The sequence below is a fragment of the Leptonychotes weddellii genome, chromosome X (assembly GCF_054177405.1).
Source record: "Leptonychotes weddellii isolate Sample4059 chromosome X, ASM5417740v2, whole genome shotgun sequence".
NCBI classification, from domain to species: domain Eukaryota; kingdom Metazoa; phylum Chordata; class Mammalia; order Carnivora; family Phocidae; genus Leptonychotes; species Leptonychotes weddellii.
The window spans coordinates 105,904,834-105,920,943 of record NC_138385.1 but is presented as its reverse complement, the minus strand read 5'-3'; the positions used below and the strand labels follow the sequence as shown (position 1 = coordinate 105,920,943).

Genomic DNA, 16,110 nt, shown 5'->3' with positions numbered 1-16,110 from the left:
GTCCCCGGGGCACCGCGGAGGGTGCGGAGATGGGGGTGTCCCCGGGAGGCGGTGGAGGGACGCGGGCATGGGGGTGCGGAGGTGGGGGTCCCCGGGGCACCGCGGAGGGTGCGGAGATGGGGGTGTCCCCGGGAGGCGGTGGAGGGGCAGAGATGGGGGTTCCCTGGGGGCCTGGTTGAGAACCCTGCCACATATGGACAGATACATAGGTAAACAGGTAGATAGGGAGATAGAGGGAGAGTCTCTCCTGCTAACGTTTTTAGGGGGCCTTCTCGGCCTCAGCACTACTGACGTTTGGGGGGTCAGATGATTGATTTTTGTGGGGGCGACCTGCGCACACCACGATATTTAGCAGCATGCCCAGTGTCTGCCACTAGATGGCAGTGCCTTCCCTTCAAGTTGTGACAACCCCAATTCTCTCCAGACACTGCCCCGGGTCCCCGGGAAAAGAATAGCGGTTGATTGAGAACCCTGACCATAAACATGCTTGATAGATAGATGATAGATAGATAGATAGATAGATAGATAGATAGATAGATAGATAGATAGATAGATGATAGATGATAGATATAGGGATAGAGATGGATGGATGGATGGATAGATAATAGATATTTTGGATGGATGCATGGATAGAGATGATGGATGGATGGATGGATGGATGGTTAGATAGATGATGGATGGATGGATGGATGGACAGATAGATGATAGATGGCTGGCTGGATGGTGGATGGATGAGTAGATAGATAGATGGATGGATAGACAGAGAGAGCCTCTCATGCAGGTCCGACCTTCTCAGCCTGGGAACTGTTGACGTCTGGGGCTGACTGACTCTCTGATGTGGGGCGTCCTGGGCACCGGAGGGTGCTACGCAGTGTCCCTGTCTCTATCTCCCACATGCCATAGCGCCCCCCAGTGTTGAGACCACCAGAAATGTCCCCAGACGAATATGCACATGTGCATACAAACCCATATTGCACATAAGTAGGTCTATGTATATATATGGCACAGATGTATTTCTACGTGGCAGCCTACGATATATTTTGATGGCATTGTTACTTCTCATTTTTCCCCCTTAATGTTCTGCGCTGGCTGATCCCCCGTGAGGCACGGGATAGGGGTCAAAGCAGGTTTAGATACCCATAGCCCCTGTCGTGATAAACATGGAGGGGGCTGGGGTGGTGGGCAGAGCCTGGGGACCTTCCATACAGACCACAGTGGCGCCTTCTGCTTGTCCCTGGCACTCTCCCCACAGAGAGCCCGAGAACCAGGAGGGCAGGATGCAGGTAATCCCACCCCTTCCTCCCCCCATCCCTATGCCTGTCCATCCCAGCCCCCCAGGCCCCTGCAGGGAGCCTCTCTTGGTTAGGGCCGCCCACCAGCCAGCCCCTTGATAGCGGTTCTGATCGCGGGCTGGCCTCACCCAGGGCAGCCTGCCCCAAGCATCCCGCGTATTTTGGAAGTCAGTCCTTGGTAGGTTGAGCTTGACATTTCCCTCAAGATCCCCGTCACGTCTGCGCACAAGCCACTCATCTCCTTCTTTAAAGAAGAGCCGGTTTATTCTGCGATCCTTTTAGGCTCTCGGGGAGGTTGCCCAAATAGCACAGAAGGTCCCCGCACACCTGTCACGTCCTTCCCTGTCCGGTTGACAACACCCTCCCATCACGTGGTGCGTTGGTCGCAATTACGAGCCGGCTCGGGCGCATCCCCAGACCACGATCGAAGGCAGCCCGTTTGCCCAGCACCCTTCCACGATCCGGTTAAAGGAATGTCGTTTTCCCCGAGAGGCCCCCCACCCCCCGCCGCTTCTTTGTTGGGACTGCCAACAGGCTGGCTGGTGTTTTGATGGTTTGCCTGGGCTCCGGCGGACGTGGGCTGGAGCTCTGGGGACAGGTGCCAGGTTCAAACCCAGGGTGTCCCACTCGCCGGCTCTGGGACCCCGGACAAGTCCTTCCACCTCTCCATGCCTCAGTTTGCTCCTCTGCAAAATGGACCCAACACTTACCCCACTGTAGCGAGACGGAGGAGTTCATCCACGTGATAGACAGCGGGATGCCCTGGTGTGGGGTTTATCCTATGAAGGCTGCCCGTTGTGTGGGGTTTATCCGTGAATCCCAGAAACTAGCGTACCCATTACATGGCTTATCCTCGTCCGGAGACCCTCTCCCTGTGCCTTCACTTGGATTTATTCCTACCCTAGAAGTACTTTCATGACACACACACAAAAAACAAAACAAAAAAACCTTCATGGACATTTGCAGAATCGCACAGATTTCCAAAGAGATCAGACTTCGAAAAAAAAAAAAAAAGCGAAGGTCAAACATTGAAGCTTTTTAACTAAGTCATTCTGAACCCAAATTATTTCTTCATTGACTGAATAACTATGACGTTCTCAAGTCTTGGTAAGTGGGGGATGCGTATTCTTGGCTGTCTATTCCAGAAAGAGTGAAAAGTGCAGGGTAGAAATATGTTCCCGGCACCTCGTGAAAGAGGCAGAGTTCTCGATGTCCCGGCTACTTCAGCCCCATTGTTTTGGGTATTTGGATTGGACCCTTTGTTGGAGATTGAGGTCAAAATGTGCCTAACTAGGGCTATTTGGATTTCGTCTCTCGCATGAGAGACAGGCGGTGCTCACCCAGCCCATGGAGCAAAGAGGGAGGAATAGTGATAAATGTTACCACGCGGATGAACCCCGAAATGCCGTATTGAGAAAAAGCACCCCATGTGCTGTATGATCCCACTGATGTCACAGGGACAGAAAGGACACATCTACAGAAGCAGAAAGTGTATTGTGTGCTTGCTTGGGCTGGCTGTAGGGATGGAGAGCAAACGGGCATCGGACATCTTTTTGGGGTGATGGAAATGTCCCATAGCTGCATTGTGGTGTTTCTGGGACACCTCTACAAACGTATTAAATACCTGGTGAGCTGTGTGGTGGGTAAATGGTACCTTGATTCAACGGTGACATGGGCGAAGCTGGAGGGATGTGATGGTCAGTCACACAAGCCACACACAAACGGACAAATACTGCGTGATTCCATGTATATATGGGGCCCCTGGAGGCGTTACTTTTATAGGGACAGAGAGCAGATGGTGGGGGATGGGAATGGTTCCTTGTTTCCTGGGGTCAGAGCTTCCGTTCGACATGATGAAGGATTCAGGACACGGATGTTGGGGACGGTGGCACAGCACCGTGAATGTGTTTGATACCACTGACCCGCACACTCAAACGTGGTTAAAATGGTAAATTTTGTGTGTATGTATTTTATCACAATATAAAAAAATCGGAAGGAAAAGAAAAAAAAAAGAATAGCTGGGTTGGGAAAGTTTACTTCTTCCACATTCAGCAATTCGGAGAGGCGACACTGGGCAGAAATCGATGTCTTTGTGTGACATTTCCCAATATACCTCATTTTAAGTATACATATTTTCAAATATGCTCAAAGGAAAGAGAATTATAGAATGGAACCCCACATTCCTTTCACCCAGCTTCAAGCATTACCAGTGATCAGCATTCTGCCATTTTTCTTCCAGCCCCCCAAATTTGCATGCATGCCCATGTACATGCATATGTATGTATGTGTGTGTGTGTGCATGCATGGAGGGATGCCCACATGTGTGCAGGCGTGCATATGGATACGTTGTGTGCACGTATGTGTGTGTATGCGCGTGTGTGCATGCATGGATGGATGCCCACGTGTGTGCATGTGTGCATATGGATACATTGTGTGCATGCATGTGTGTGCATGCATGGAGGGATGCCCACATGTGTGCAGGCGTGCATATGGATATGTTGTGTGCACGTGTGTGTGTGTATGCGTGTGTGTGCATGCATGGATGGATGCCCACATGTGTGCATATGGATACGTTGTGTGCATGCATGGATGGATGCCCACATGTGTGCAGGCGTGCATATGGATACGTTGTGTGCACGTATGTGTGTGCATGCGTGTGTGTGCATGCATGGATGGATGCCCACATGTGTGCAGGCGTGCATATGGATACATTGTGTGCACGTATGTGTGTGTATGCGTGTGTGTGCATGCATGGATGGATGCCCACATGTGTGCATGTGTGTATATGGATACGTTGTGTGCACGTATGTGTGTGCACATGTGTGTGCATGAATGGATGCCTGCATGTGTGCATGCGTGTATATGGGTACATGATGTGCACGTGTGTGCGTGCATGTGTGTGCATGCACGGATGGATGCCGGCATGCATGCACATGGGTACATTGTGTGCATTTGTGCGTGATGGATGCCCGCATACCTGCGTGAATATGGGTACATGTGTGTGCATGCATGCATGTATGTGTGAGTATGCATGTGTTTGCTGTGGTATTTTAATCCAAGCATCAATCATCATATCATTAGACACATGAATATTTACACATGTATCTCTTACAAAAAAAGGATGTCTTTTTAAAGCCCCATCATCCGGGGCAACAAATCCGTGATTACACCCCAAGCCCCATCCGTGTTGTGCTGCCCCGATTCATGCCGTGTGCTTCCAAGTAACCTGATTCCACCCTCTGTGGAGAGTGTTGGCATTGAAGATCCCGGGGGCTGGCTGGAGGGCATGTGCGATTCAAAGCAAGATGGGACATGTCTTTGGAAAGCGGGGGGCTCAGAGGTCAGAATGAGCAATGCGTTCACCTTCTGCACGGGGAAAAATCAGGGTTGGCATCAAGGATCATAAGTCTCAGGGTGCCCCTGCCTCTCCACGTGCAGCCAGGAGCTGAATCCCAGCATCACATCTTTTGAAAAAGTTCACATCCGTACGTACCCACACACGTGTATACTTTTATTTGCTACTTAGCAGGTGAACAGCTTGAGTTTCTGGGGAACGCACACACAGAGACAGACACAGCACACTACACTATTCGCGTGTTGAACTGGAAGCAAGACCAGTCCTGGCATTTCAGGCCATAGGACAGACACCGTGGCATGAAGCTGGGACCTATGCGTTGGGATCCCCAGCAATGGGAAAGACCCCGTGAGACTGCTTCCCTTCCCCCCCCCACCCCCGCTCTGCTAACATCCCATGCTGAGGCGCTGCCCGTTTACTGGACAGTGACACCGGAGACAGTCCCCTCTGTCACCCGAGGGCTCCAGGGGCCTGACATCCTGTGGAGGAGGATATTATGTAGACAGGCTTCCTCCAGAATCAAGATGTGAGGCTTCTCACGGGCCGCCGAGGTGTTCTGTGCGGCTGGTTTGAGGTTTTCACAGCTTTTGTGCATCAGACGCACCGAGGCCCACGCCCAGAGTGTGGGTGGGGGTGTCTTGCTGGCTCAGGATTTCCGAGTTTGGATCCTACTGCCTCGACATTGCTTTCTAGGGTTTGGGTTTGGGAGAGTCAGGAAGAGATAGGGGGATGTGGCTCCTTCCCTGCAGAATTCGGGTCCTTGATGCCAGCCTTCTTGGAGTCACCTGTGCCTCCCCCAGGTAAATCCTTCGCCAGGTAAGTCTCAAGGGGTCTCTCTGAAGGGTCCCTATGGTGGCTCTGAACTCGGTGCACACAGCTGGGCATTCGGGACCAGTATGCTTGGACACTGTCCCCTGTGGGGACATTCTAGCTGCAAGGCGGTGGGCAATGATGATATGCGACCCCGGCGTGGCGTGGGGGGTGTTGGGGGGGACCCCCAAGGCTGACTCTCACAGTTCCCAAGGGCAAGCGTAGCATGCACTCACCTACTTTCCACCTGCACGTGCCTCTGCCCCCACCAGACATGCATGGGCACCGGGCAAAGCTAGGAACCTGAGTTTGATTCTAGGACCATGCACAGGGAAGGGGGCCTGGAGCCCCCCAGGCTGGTATCAGGGTCCACAGTTTATACACTGACCTCTGGGGTCCACAGCACGTAACAGGAAGCCGGAACTATGCGTGCCTCTCCAGTTACTGTGTGCAGCGGGCGCCTCTGTGAAGGGTGGCCACCTGCATCATTTTCAGATTCCACGCGTGCACGTCACTGTGTGCATCGACGAGGGGAGAGGTCACCTCTCGGCCACGTGGTGTTGAGGACTGAGGAGCCCGTGGGTGAGAGTTCCAGCTGGGACTCCGGCCTTCTCTGTGCAAGCTGGAGACTTAAATCCACAGGGGATTCATCCCAGAGTCGGAGGGGATGCTGAGATCCAGACGGGGCAGGGCCACTGAGATCCAGGTGGGGCAGGGCCAAGCTCCCTCCAGAGGAGGCTCCAGGGGAGGGTCCTTCCTGCCTCCCAGCTTCTGGGGCTCCAGGTGTCCCTGGGCTGGTGGCCCCGTTCCCCCCCATCTCTTCACGTGGCTTCTCCTCTGTATCTCTGTCTCCTCTTTTGTCTTTTATAAGCACACCTGCCATTGGATTTAGGGCCACCCCGATCCAGGAGATCACATCCCAAGGTCCTGGGTGGACATGGGTTTGGGGTCACTATTCACTCTAGGACAGGTGTGTCTGTTTTCCTTCCAAAGCAGTGATGGCAGGAGCAGATGCCCCCAGGGGCCCCTGGACGGCAGCTATCAATCTCCATCTGTATCTCGGACCTCCTGTGGGGAGGCTGCCTGCCCCGCAGCCGTTGCCCCCGAAGGCCCCTGAGCCCGAAGCCGTGCATCCCCTTGTGATGAAGAAAGCATCAGAAACTTTGCTGTTTCAGGCAAATCGCAGGCTCCTGGAAACGCACTGTTTTGGCATCCCGGACCCCGCGGGGATGCGGTTGCTTGTCTTCCTGAAGCACTATGCATATTGGGGCTTGCACGGCTGTGTCCTGCGCTCAGGAAGAGGCAAGGAAGCCCCTGCCCGTGTGCTCAGGCGGCCAGTAGGCACAAAGGGGCCTTGGGCGCTGGTCTTCCCACAGGCTTGTGAGGTCCGCCGTCTTGCTGGGTGCCTGGGTCAGGCCAGGTGCACGAGGCCAACCTCACACCGTGGGAGGCCTTGCCTGTGACTCAGGGTTCTCCGCTGGGAGCAGGATGCAGAGACCCAGCCGGGCGGCACCTCGGGGCAAGCTGCACCCCGAATCATGTCAGGGACAGCCCGGTCGCAGGTGCTGACAGCATCGTCCCTCACAGAACTCGGCCTCAGCAGAGTCTCATCTGCCTGGAGACCCTCCTCCCGCGTGGGGGGCCCGACCCACCCCTCCTGCACGGATGTCGTTCCCGTCTGGACATTGTGACATGTTGTAGAACGTGAGGGTCGAGGAACCCGAGTGACCAACCCCTTTGGAGGCCCTTGCAACGTTTGTTCCTGGGGGGACCAGGTGACATGGGCTGGGAGGTGGGGGGAGCCTGTGAGCTCCCACAGCACAGAGGCCAAAGGGGCCCATGCAGCCTGGCGGGGGTGAATCCCAGCGCACACAGTGACCGAGGGCAGTGTGAGCACCAACTCCAGGCTGTGCCAGGCTGGGGAGCATCAGGTGTCAGCGGCGTCCCCGAGCGAGAGGCACAGAGAACCGGGCAGGCGGATGTTGCGGGTCGATGGGGACTCAGCTGGGCTGGCTGGGCGCTCTGCCTGGTCAGGCTGGGTGGTGATCCTCAGGGAGCAGGGCCAGTGCGCCTGGCACGCTGCGTCCTGTCCCGCTGCAGCGCGGGCTGTTCGGTGTCGGTGCGTCCCTGCGCCCTGCGGCCGCGTTGGGGCACCCGACTCGAGCCCCCCCTGGGGACCCTGTCCATGCGCACGGACGCATTTGAGCGGCCCCCCTGGGGACCCTGTCCATGCGCACGGACGCAGTAGCAGCGTCTGCAGGGGGCAGGCGGGCGGGGAAGAGCACCGCCCCTTCGTCCCGCCCCTGTCCACTGCGCGCACTGCGGGGGCGCGCGGCTCAGAACACGCTCTCCTGCCTCCTGAGCGAGGGCCGGCTGGGCGCGTCGAGCCCGTCGCCGGGGCCGCTTGACATGGAGCGCGCCGACAGCGTCCGAGTGAAGAACAGGGCGTCCCGGTGCGCGTCCCGGCCGCCGGCGGGCAGCCGCCCGTACCCCAAGTACCTGCGCAGCCTTACCTGGAACTCGCGGGACGCGAAGTAGTACACGAAGGGGTCCAGGCAGTTGTTGAGGCAGCTGAGGCACAGCGTGAGCTTGTACACGTGGTAGTAGCTGCCGCCCAGGAAGAGGCGGCTGACCATGTGCACCAGCAGCACGAAGTTGTTGGGCGCGAAGCAGGTGACGAAGGCCAGCAGAACCACGGCGGCCAGGCTGACGGCGCGGCGTCGCTGGCCGCGGCCGTGCGCGTCGGACGTGCGCAGCAGGGTCAGGATGGTGGCCGTGTAGCACGCCACGGTGACCACGAACGGGATGAAGAAGAGCACGATGAACAGCGTGAAGAGGAACATGGCCCACATGGCCACGCTGGGCAGCATGGTGGACTTGAGCACGTCGAAGCAGGTGACGATGCCCAGCGCCTCCACGGCGTAGGTGAGGTCGGTGCGCGCCAGCGGGGACAGCGCGCCCAGGAGTACGAGCCAGACGCAGGCGCACGCGGCCACCGCGTAACGTCGCCGGCGCCAGCGCGCGGAGGCCAACGGGTACACCACGCCCAGGAAGCGCTCCACGCTGATGCAGGTCATGGTGAGGATGGACGAGTACATGTTGGCGTAGAAGGCCACGGTGACCACGTTGCAGAGCACCTCCCCGAACACCCAGTGGTTCCCGTTGCAGTGGTAGTAGATCTGGAAAGGGAGCACGCTCGCCAGCATCAGGTCCGTGACGCTCAGGTTGATCATGAAGATCACCGACGGCGACTTGGGCCCGATGTGACAGCACAGCACCCACAGCGAGAACAGGTTGCCGGGGATGCTGACCAGCGCCACCAGCGAGTACACGACGGGCAGCACCACGGCGATGGTCGGGTCCCGCAGCATCAGGATGGTGGCGTTGTCCGGACGCGTCACGTTCATATCCATCCTGCTCCTGCACCTGTTGCGCGCGCGCGCGCGCGCGCGGCTCTGGAAGGCAAGGGGCACCCGGGTGAGGAGAGGAGCACAACGGGGCTCCCGGCCGGCCTCGCTCGCTCGCCTCCCCCGCTGTCCCGCACACTTGTGCGCAGCTGGTGCGGTCCCCCCGTGGCACGGAGCGGAGCGGAGGCGCGCTAAATCCTGCGAAGCTGCGTCGCACCCAGACGCCTCCCGTGCGCCGGGACACCGGGCGCTTGCTTGGACAGTCGCGCCCTTCCTGCTCCTTGGAAGCGCAGGGAGCGTGCTGCAAGCTAGGGTGCAGCGGCTTCATCGTTGGGGCCAGGAGGAAGCCAGGGGAGACGTGCAACACAGTTGCGAGGTTACAGAGTTGCCAAGGCGCTAACCCGGTTTCCAGCTGCAGAAGTTTCTCTGCGACCCCTGGAAGGTGGAGGGGGTCACCCCGGGTCTCCCCCTCCCCGGCCCCGCCCCCGTCCTATGACTGGCTACTGTACCTGGCCACACGGGGGCGCTGTGCCGCCAGCGCTGAAGTCCCAGTAGGTCCATCCCTGTCACCCTGTGCCTGGCCTCCTGCTTTCTTCTGCCTCGCGCTTGGACACCCCAGCTTGGGTGGGACAGAACCAGCCCGGTTCTGTCCTGCTCACCTGCAGCTGAGGCCCCAATCTTGGGGTGCCCACTGGGGGGGCCACCCTTTAGCGATGGGGGGACTTTGGAGGCCCTGATGGGGTATCTGGGAGGGCCCCACACAGACCACGCAGGAAGTCCCCTGCTCCGTCGCCAGTGGCCCCCCAGCCCCCTCTACCCATGCATTTAAGTGCATGACCACAGGTGCAGGGAAGAGTTCACCCACTTGTCACATGGTTGTTTCACGGCTCTGTTTCAAGGTAACAACCCCCACGCACCTGCTTCAAGGTACAAAACCTATGCACCTGTCCCAACGACCACACACACACACACACACACACACACACACGTCTGCAGTGTGGTTTGAAAACCCCATAGCCCTCCCAGCCTCCCAGGTACAGGAACCCAGACGCCCATGTAGGCAGCCCTCTCTGACTGGGGCAGACGGAGTACCTGACCGGTCTCCACATTGCCATCTGGGTCTTATCTCTGTTTCGTACTCTTGATTTCCTGCCTTAGGTCCCGTGGCTTTCCCCAAACAGACTATGGGCTCTTTGGGGTGGGGTTATGAAATCATCTGAATGTATACCAAGAGTGGAGGACACGGCAAACTCTGGGAGTTTTGCTTATCCAAGTTTTCGGGAAACAGTGATTGGGTTTATTTATTTTGGTCCTGGGCCAGGGCACCCCGGTCAGGCCCCACCTGTGCTGTTTCTGTGAGCTGGGGCCGACCAGGCAGGGCTGACCCCGGTGGAGGTCTGCCTGCCGAAGGTGGAGGTGGCGCGTGCCGCAAAGCAGTCTTGTGCATGCTGGTGGAGCCCAGGGGTGCAGGAGAGAGAGTGTGCCTGTGCTGGGGAAGGAAGGGTGCGTCCTGGGGTGAGGTCAAGTCCCCCTGGAGTGCTGGCCGATGTGTCCACGCGGCTTGACTACAGCCCCCATCTCTCCATTGGGTGCACATGCGAGCGTGTCTGTGAAGGGGCTTCGTAGGTGCGGCTCCAGAGCACCAGCAGCTGCCTTGAAGTAAAGACGCGACGCTCTAATCCTGTGGTGGGCCTTGTCTAATCAGGGGAAGGCCTGAAAAGCAAACACTGAGCCTTCCCAGGGAAGGTGTTCTGCCCCCAGGCTGCAGGGCCCGCTCTCTCCTGAGTCTGCAGCCTGCCCACCCGCCCCGTAGATTTCAGGCTCACCGGCCCCGCAATCGTGTGAGCCCAATTCCTTGATGTACGTTTTTTTGTATCTGTTTCTATATGTGCGTGTGCGTTTATATACATACCCACATATGTTCTATTGCGTGTATTTATACAAATAGCCTACTGTGTATGCAGTCACTGCATATAGATGCATACGTGTTGTATATGTATGTATATATACACACATCCTATTGCACACTTATTCTCTCTCATATATATGCATGTGGATATACACACAACCTACTACGTGTTTATACACCTGGAGATGGAAGTGTTGACGGCCTCAGGCTGCCGCCTCCGGCCCTGCTCACACTGTGATTGCACAGGAGCTCCTGTGATCGCTCGGGTCATGGTAACTTCTCTGTATGGCCGGCACCACACGGCACAGGGACCCTTGCCCATTTCCTGGTCCCCACCGCCATGCCCGGAGGTGGTGAGGCGGGCGTGAGGGTCACATCTTACAGATGGGGGCTCAGAGGTTGCAAGAGGGGTGAGCATAGAGCCGGGGCTTGGATGGGCCCAGAGCGTGCAGCATGTCCTCAAGCCTTGGTGTTCTTGTGGACCATGAGCCTCCGCACCATTATACTGATGGCCTCAGGCCGGGACGCCGAGCGAGCTGTTCTGGTTCTGACCGGTTCTGTCCTCTTTGGGCAAGCCTCGTTGCTTCCGGCTATCTGCACCTGCAGCTGGTCTTTTCCTGGGAGGGGGGGTTGAAAATCATTCCTTGGGAGGAGGGCCTGGGGCTCGGGCGGCAGGTGCCAAGGCCCATTCTCCTGAGCTTTGCCGGCTTGAGATCCGGACGTGGATTCCTGCTTGCTGTTCTGCAGGGGGCTGAGTCTGTGGGCTCCCTACTTGCAAGATGTGGGGGCTCCTGAGAGCAGGGCGTGGGGCTCAGGGTGGCCTCTTGGAAGCTCAGGACTCCCTCATGCAGACGGGAGCCCCAAAGACGCCCTCGGCTCCCCGGGCAGGCCCCACGGCGACCTGCCTCACCCCGACGCCAGCTAGCCTGGGCGTTGGCCATTTCGTCCTAGGGGACGGGGTGTCCACCAGCACAACGTGCAGGGTCCACATGGCAGAGAGGCTGGCACACTGCCTTCAAAGCCCTTGCAGATTTCCACCCGCCACCCTGAGCGGGCGTTTCTTCCTGCCTCGAGGACCTGCCACCGTCCGCCGGCATCAGAGAGGTTCCTCAAACCGGTTTAAAAATGGCCCCGAGTTTCAGTTTGAGTGGGATGCTTTCTGTTCCACTAAAGCGTGCTCAGGTGTGCATCCTACAGTTACCCCGGGGCGGCCTCGGTCCACGCTGGGACGTCAGGGGCCAGACAGAGGGATACATGCTCTTTGGGGTCCCCAGGGGTGCCACGGAGGGACACACGTGGGGGGCAGACGCCAAGACCGTGCAGGGTGCAGAGAGGGTGAGTGGGGACGTTGCTGTGTGCTCTGGGGACGTGTCCGCTGCAGGGGGCTGAGCGGATGTCCTGGAGCCCACAAGCATCTGCAGGAAAGCGATCGACCTGTGCGGGATGCTGCCCTGGTGTTCCCAGCACAGAGCAGCCCTGGAGGGGGGAACTGTTTCCCTTTCTGCTCACGGAGCGAGGGACGTGGGGATCTATTGTCCCCCCTCCCCCCCCCCCGCAGGTGGCTGCTTGTTAGCTGCACGTATTTGCATGCTGTGTGACCCTTTTGAAAGCAGACGTGCGTGGCAGGTGGTGGGAGGAACAGAGGCTCGGTGAAGCAGTCCCCCTGCCCGCCGGCCCCTGCGTCCCCATGAGTCACCTCTGGAGAGCACTCAGCCCCCTCTGCGCTAGCCCAGCCCCAGCTGCGGCCTGGGGCGTTTGGGCCTCCACGGGGCATGGCCGCCCACTGAGCGGCATGGGTGATTAATAAAGAAATCAGCTCTGGCATGCTGGTCTGAGCGCTGCGGCGGCGAGTGGTGGGGTGGGAAAGTGTATGAACGGGCGAGCCGAGGGGGCTCTTGCAGAGGGACGCGGCTGGGACCGCCTGTCACCCTCTGCCTCACAGGAAATGCATGCTGGTCTGAGCGCACGGCGGTGGGCGAATGCCCTCCTGTCTGGGACGGCTGTATGCGCCTCGTTTTTTTGGTTCTTCACACCTTTATCGAGACCTTATTTACATATTGTCAAGTTCAGCCGTTTAAAGTGGACAATTCTGCGGTTTTGAATATGTTCGCAGATGTGCAGACATCGGCGTAATGCCGTCCCAGAACGTTGTGAGCCGCCCTAAAGGAAATCCTGCACACCGGAGCGCCGGCACCCCCTTTCCCCCCTGGGCCCCAGCCCCATTCCTCCCGGACCCCAGACCCCAGGTGGCCATGCATCGACTTCCCGTCTCTGCGGACGAGCCTGTTCCGAACATTTCACGGACACGGGATCACACACTCTGTGGCCTGGGGCGTCTGCTAGAGCCTCGTGCCTTCAAGGTCCATCCACTGGGCAGCGGGTGTTAGACCTTTGGTCCCTTTTATGGCTGAGTCTTATTCCCCCGTGAGGAAGGGCCCCATATGGTTTATCCATCCCTCCGTGCATGGACACTAGGGTTGTTTCTGCTTTTTGGCGATTGTGAACAATGCTGTTGATCTTGCACCCAGCGCCGGACCCCGTACTTGGGGGCTCCCGGCACTGAGCACGGGGGTCCTTTGGGCTCAGTTGAGGTGGGGCTTCCTCAGGGGTCAGAAGGCAGCCGGCGAAGAGCAGCGGGGACTCAGGCTCATGAGTGCTCCTTCTGGGTCCCCGGCATCTTCTCTCACGGTCAGGCCTCGTGTTTCCTGCGTGCTGGGGGCTGTCCCAGGTGCTGAGCTCCCCGTGGGGACAGGAAACCATGAGCCAGCCCCCTGCACTGTGGGCTGGTCTCCCTTCTGGTGTCTTGGGTTTTTGTGGTGCTTTGTTATGGCGGCCCTGGGAGACTCCGACGGCCCCCACCCAATGCCACGGCGTTGGAGACGCGGTGCTGTTGGAGAATGCAGATGGGACGTGCCTTTAGTCACGTCGGAGAATGTTCAGTCACTGGGCACGCACGGGCTGAGCTCCCAGAAGCTGTGCCCACATGAGCAGAGCACGGGCAAGACTCCACTTCTCTTGGGGTATTGTCACCAGACTCAGATGCTGGGCCGAGCTGAGCTTGGTTCACCGGCCTCCAGACGTGGGCAGCGCAGATATCTGGCAGCACTGAGAGTGCCCAGTGTGGTGTCCCCACCTGGACCTTCGGTCTCCTCTTTGACTGTGATCCTCGGAGGGTTGCTGTGATATGGGGTGACCCAATGAAGGGGAAACACTTTGTAAACCGTGCTGTGCTCTGTAAATGTTGTTAGCTAGACCAGCAACTGTACGAATGTCCTGGAGCAGTTCTAACAAGTGACCACAACCTGGGGGCTCCAACCATGGGAATCCATCCTCCTCCCAGCTCTGGAAACCGGAAGTCTGAGATCCAGGCGGGGCAGGACCACTGAGATCCAGGTGGGGCTGGGCCGTGCTCCCTCTCGAGGCTCCAGGGGAGGGTCCTTCCTGCCTCTTCCAGCTTTTGGGCTCCAGGCGTTCCTGGGCTCATGGCCGCATCCCTCCCATCTCTGCCTCCGTCCTCACGTGGCTTCTCCTCTGTGTCTGTGTCTCCTTTTCTGTCCCTTATAAGGACACCTGCCACAGGACTTAGGGCCACTCTGATCCAGAATGATCTCATCTCAGAGCCTTCATTAATCACATCTGCAAAGACCCTATTTCCCAACAAATCACATTCCTAGGTTCTGGGGGCCATGTGTTTTGGGGACCCCCCCACTCAGCCCACTGCAGGACGTGTCAAGGAGGAGAATATTCCTAAGAACTCTTTGTAGTGTTTTCTGGTTCTCCTGCCTTCAATGAACAGACAGAACCAATAAGCGTCCATCAGGACTGGCTTCTCCTGGGGTGTCATCAGAATGAGAGCCACCCCCCTGAGACCCTCCATCCAGCCAGCTGCAGCTGACCCTCAGTGCATCCCAGGGTGATGCTCCCAGCAACAGCGATATCCCCACCAGTGCCGAGGGATGTTCTTGGAGAGAAGACTCCCCAGGATGCCCAGCCAGCAGAGGTGGAGGCAGCAAGACTGTGGTTTGGAATCTGACCTTGACACTCAGAAGTTCTGGCCATTCACACATGGGCTCCAGGAAGCTGTGCACCCCCATCACCAGCCTCGTCTGGGAGACCGCCTTCTTGCCCACAGCCCCAGGACTTGGCCAATGTTTGTTATGCGACCCAGCAGAGGAAGCTGCATTGGGTTTTCTGGTCAACTGTGGGCAACTCACCAAAGACACAGGAAAGTCTGTGGTTGTCATGAACTGAAATGTGCCTCCCCCAAGCCTGTATGCTGAAGTCCTAATTCTCCATACCTCAGAATGTGACCTTACTTAGAAATAGAGACTTGGCAAGTTGTTAAATTAAGAGGAAGTCATACTGGAGCAGGAGGGGACCTCACTCCAGAATGCCTGGCGTCCTTACAAAAAGGGGAAATTTGGACACAGACAGGCACGTGGGGAGGAGGCCACGTGAAGATGGAGACAGAGACAGGGTGATGGTCCTACAAGTCAAGGAACACCCAGGATTGCCAGCAACCACGAGAAGACAGAACAGGAATGAAACAGACTCTCCCCGAGATGCTCCAGAGAGAACTAGTCCTGCTGACACTTTGGTCTCAGACTCTGGTGCCCAGAGATAAGAGAGAATACATTTGTGCTGTTTCAGCTCCCAGTTTGGGGTAATTTGATACAGCAAATTTCCAGGAAACTAATGCGCACACATACACACACACACACACACACACACAAAAGAGGGAAGGCGTTTCATTGACACACTCCGTCAAGCTAAAGAATGATAGGAACCATGATCATTCTACATTAAAGAAAGGGAAGAGCCTTCAAGAAAAGATAAGGCATGAAAAGAGCAGGATTGCAAGGTAACAGAGAGAGGTGAGGAGCCCACCCACAGGCTCAGGAGCTGCATGGAAGAGGACAGAAACATTTTGATTATTGATTCAGAAAAAGGACAGGTCTCTTGGATGGATAAAAGGTACTGGAGGGGTGACAATACATATAGCTCGGGGGTAAGGGTTCTCACCTGGGATACTTTGCTAGACCCACCAGGGGACACTTGGCAACATCTGGAGACAGTTTTGGTTGTCACTACTGGGTGGGGATGGGGTGATACTGCTGTCTGGTATATGGAGACCAGGAATGCTGCTCAACATCTTACAGTGCATAGGACGTCCCATCCCAGAGTCATCTCTCTATCTATCCATCTGGCCATCCCTGTCTCCCTTCCTCTCTCCATCCATCCAACCATCCATCTGTCCATCCATCCGTCCATCCATATCATCTGTCTATCTATCTATCTATCTATCTATCTATCTATCTATCTATCTATCTATCTATC

At 57.2% G+C, this 16,110-nt stretch overlaps 2 protein-coding genes across 2 annotated transcripts in view; both read right to left on the bottom strand.

Annotated features, from left to right (window-relative positions):
• ASMTL (acetylserotonin O-methyltransferase like) overlaps positions 1-16,110 on the bottom strand; it is a 67,595-nt gene that overhangs the window by 23,404 nt on the left and 28,081 nt on the right. The gene's annotated exons all lie outside the window — the stretch shown is intronic.
• On the bottom strand, positions 4,783-8,944 carry P2RY8 (P2Y receptor family member 8). The gene has a single exon (XM_081809251.1). It carries the CDS (start codon positions 8,868-8,870, stop codon positions 7,794-7,796), a length of 1,077 nt encoding a protein of 358 aa, XP_081665377.1. The 5' UTR covers positions 8,871-8,944; the 3' UTR covers positions 4,783-7,793.

Bases quoted from the DNA above. Each gene is read 5' to 3' on its own strand.
- P2RY8 (XM_081809251.1), bottom strand. From the start codon at position 8,870: ATGGATATGAACGTGACGCGTCCGGACAACGCCACCATCCTGATGCTG.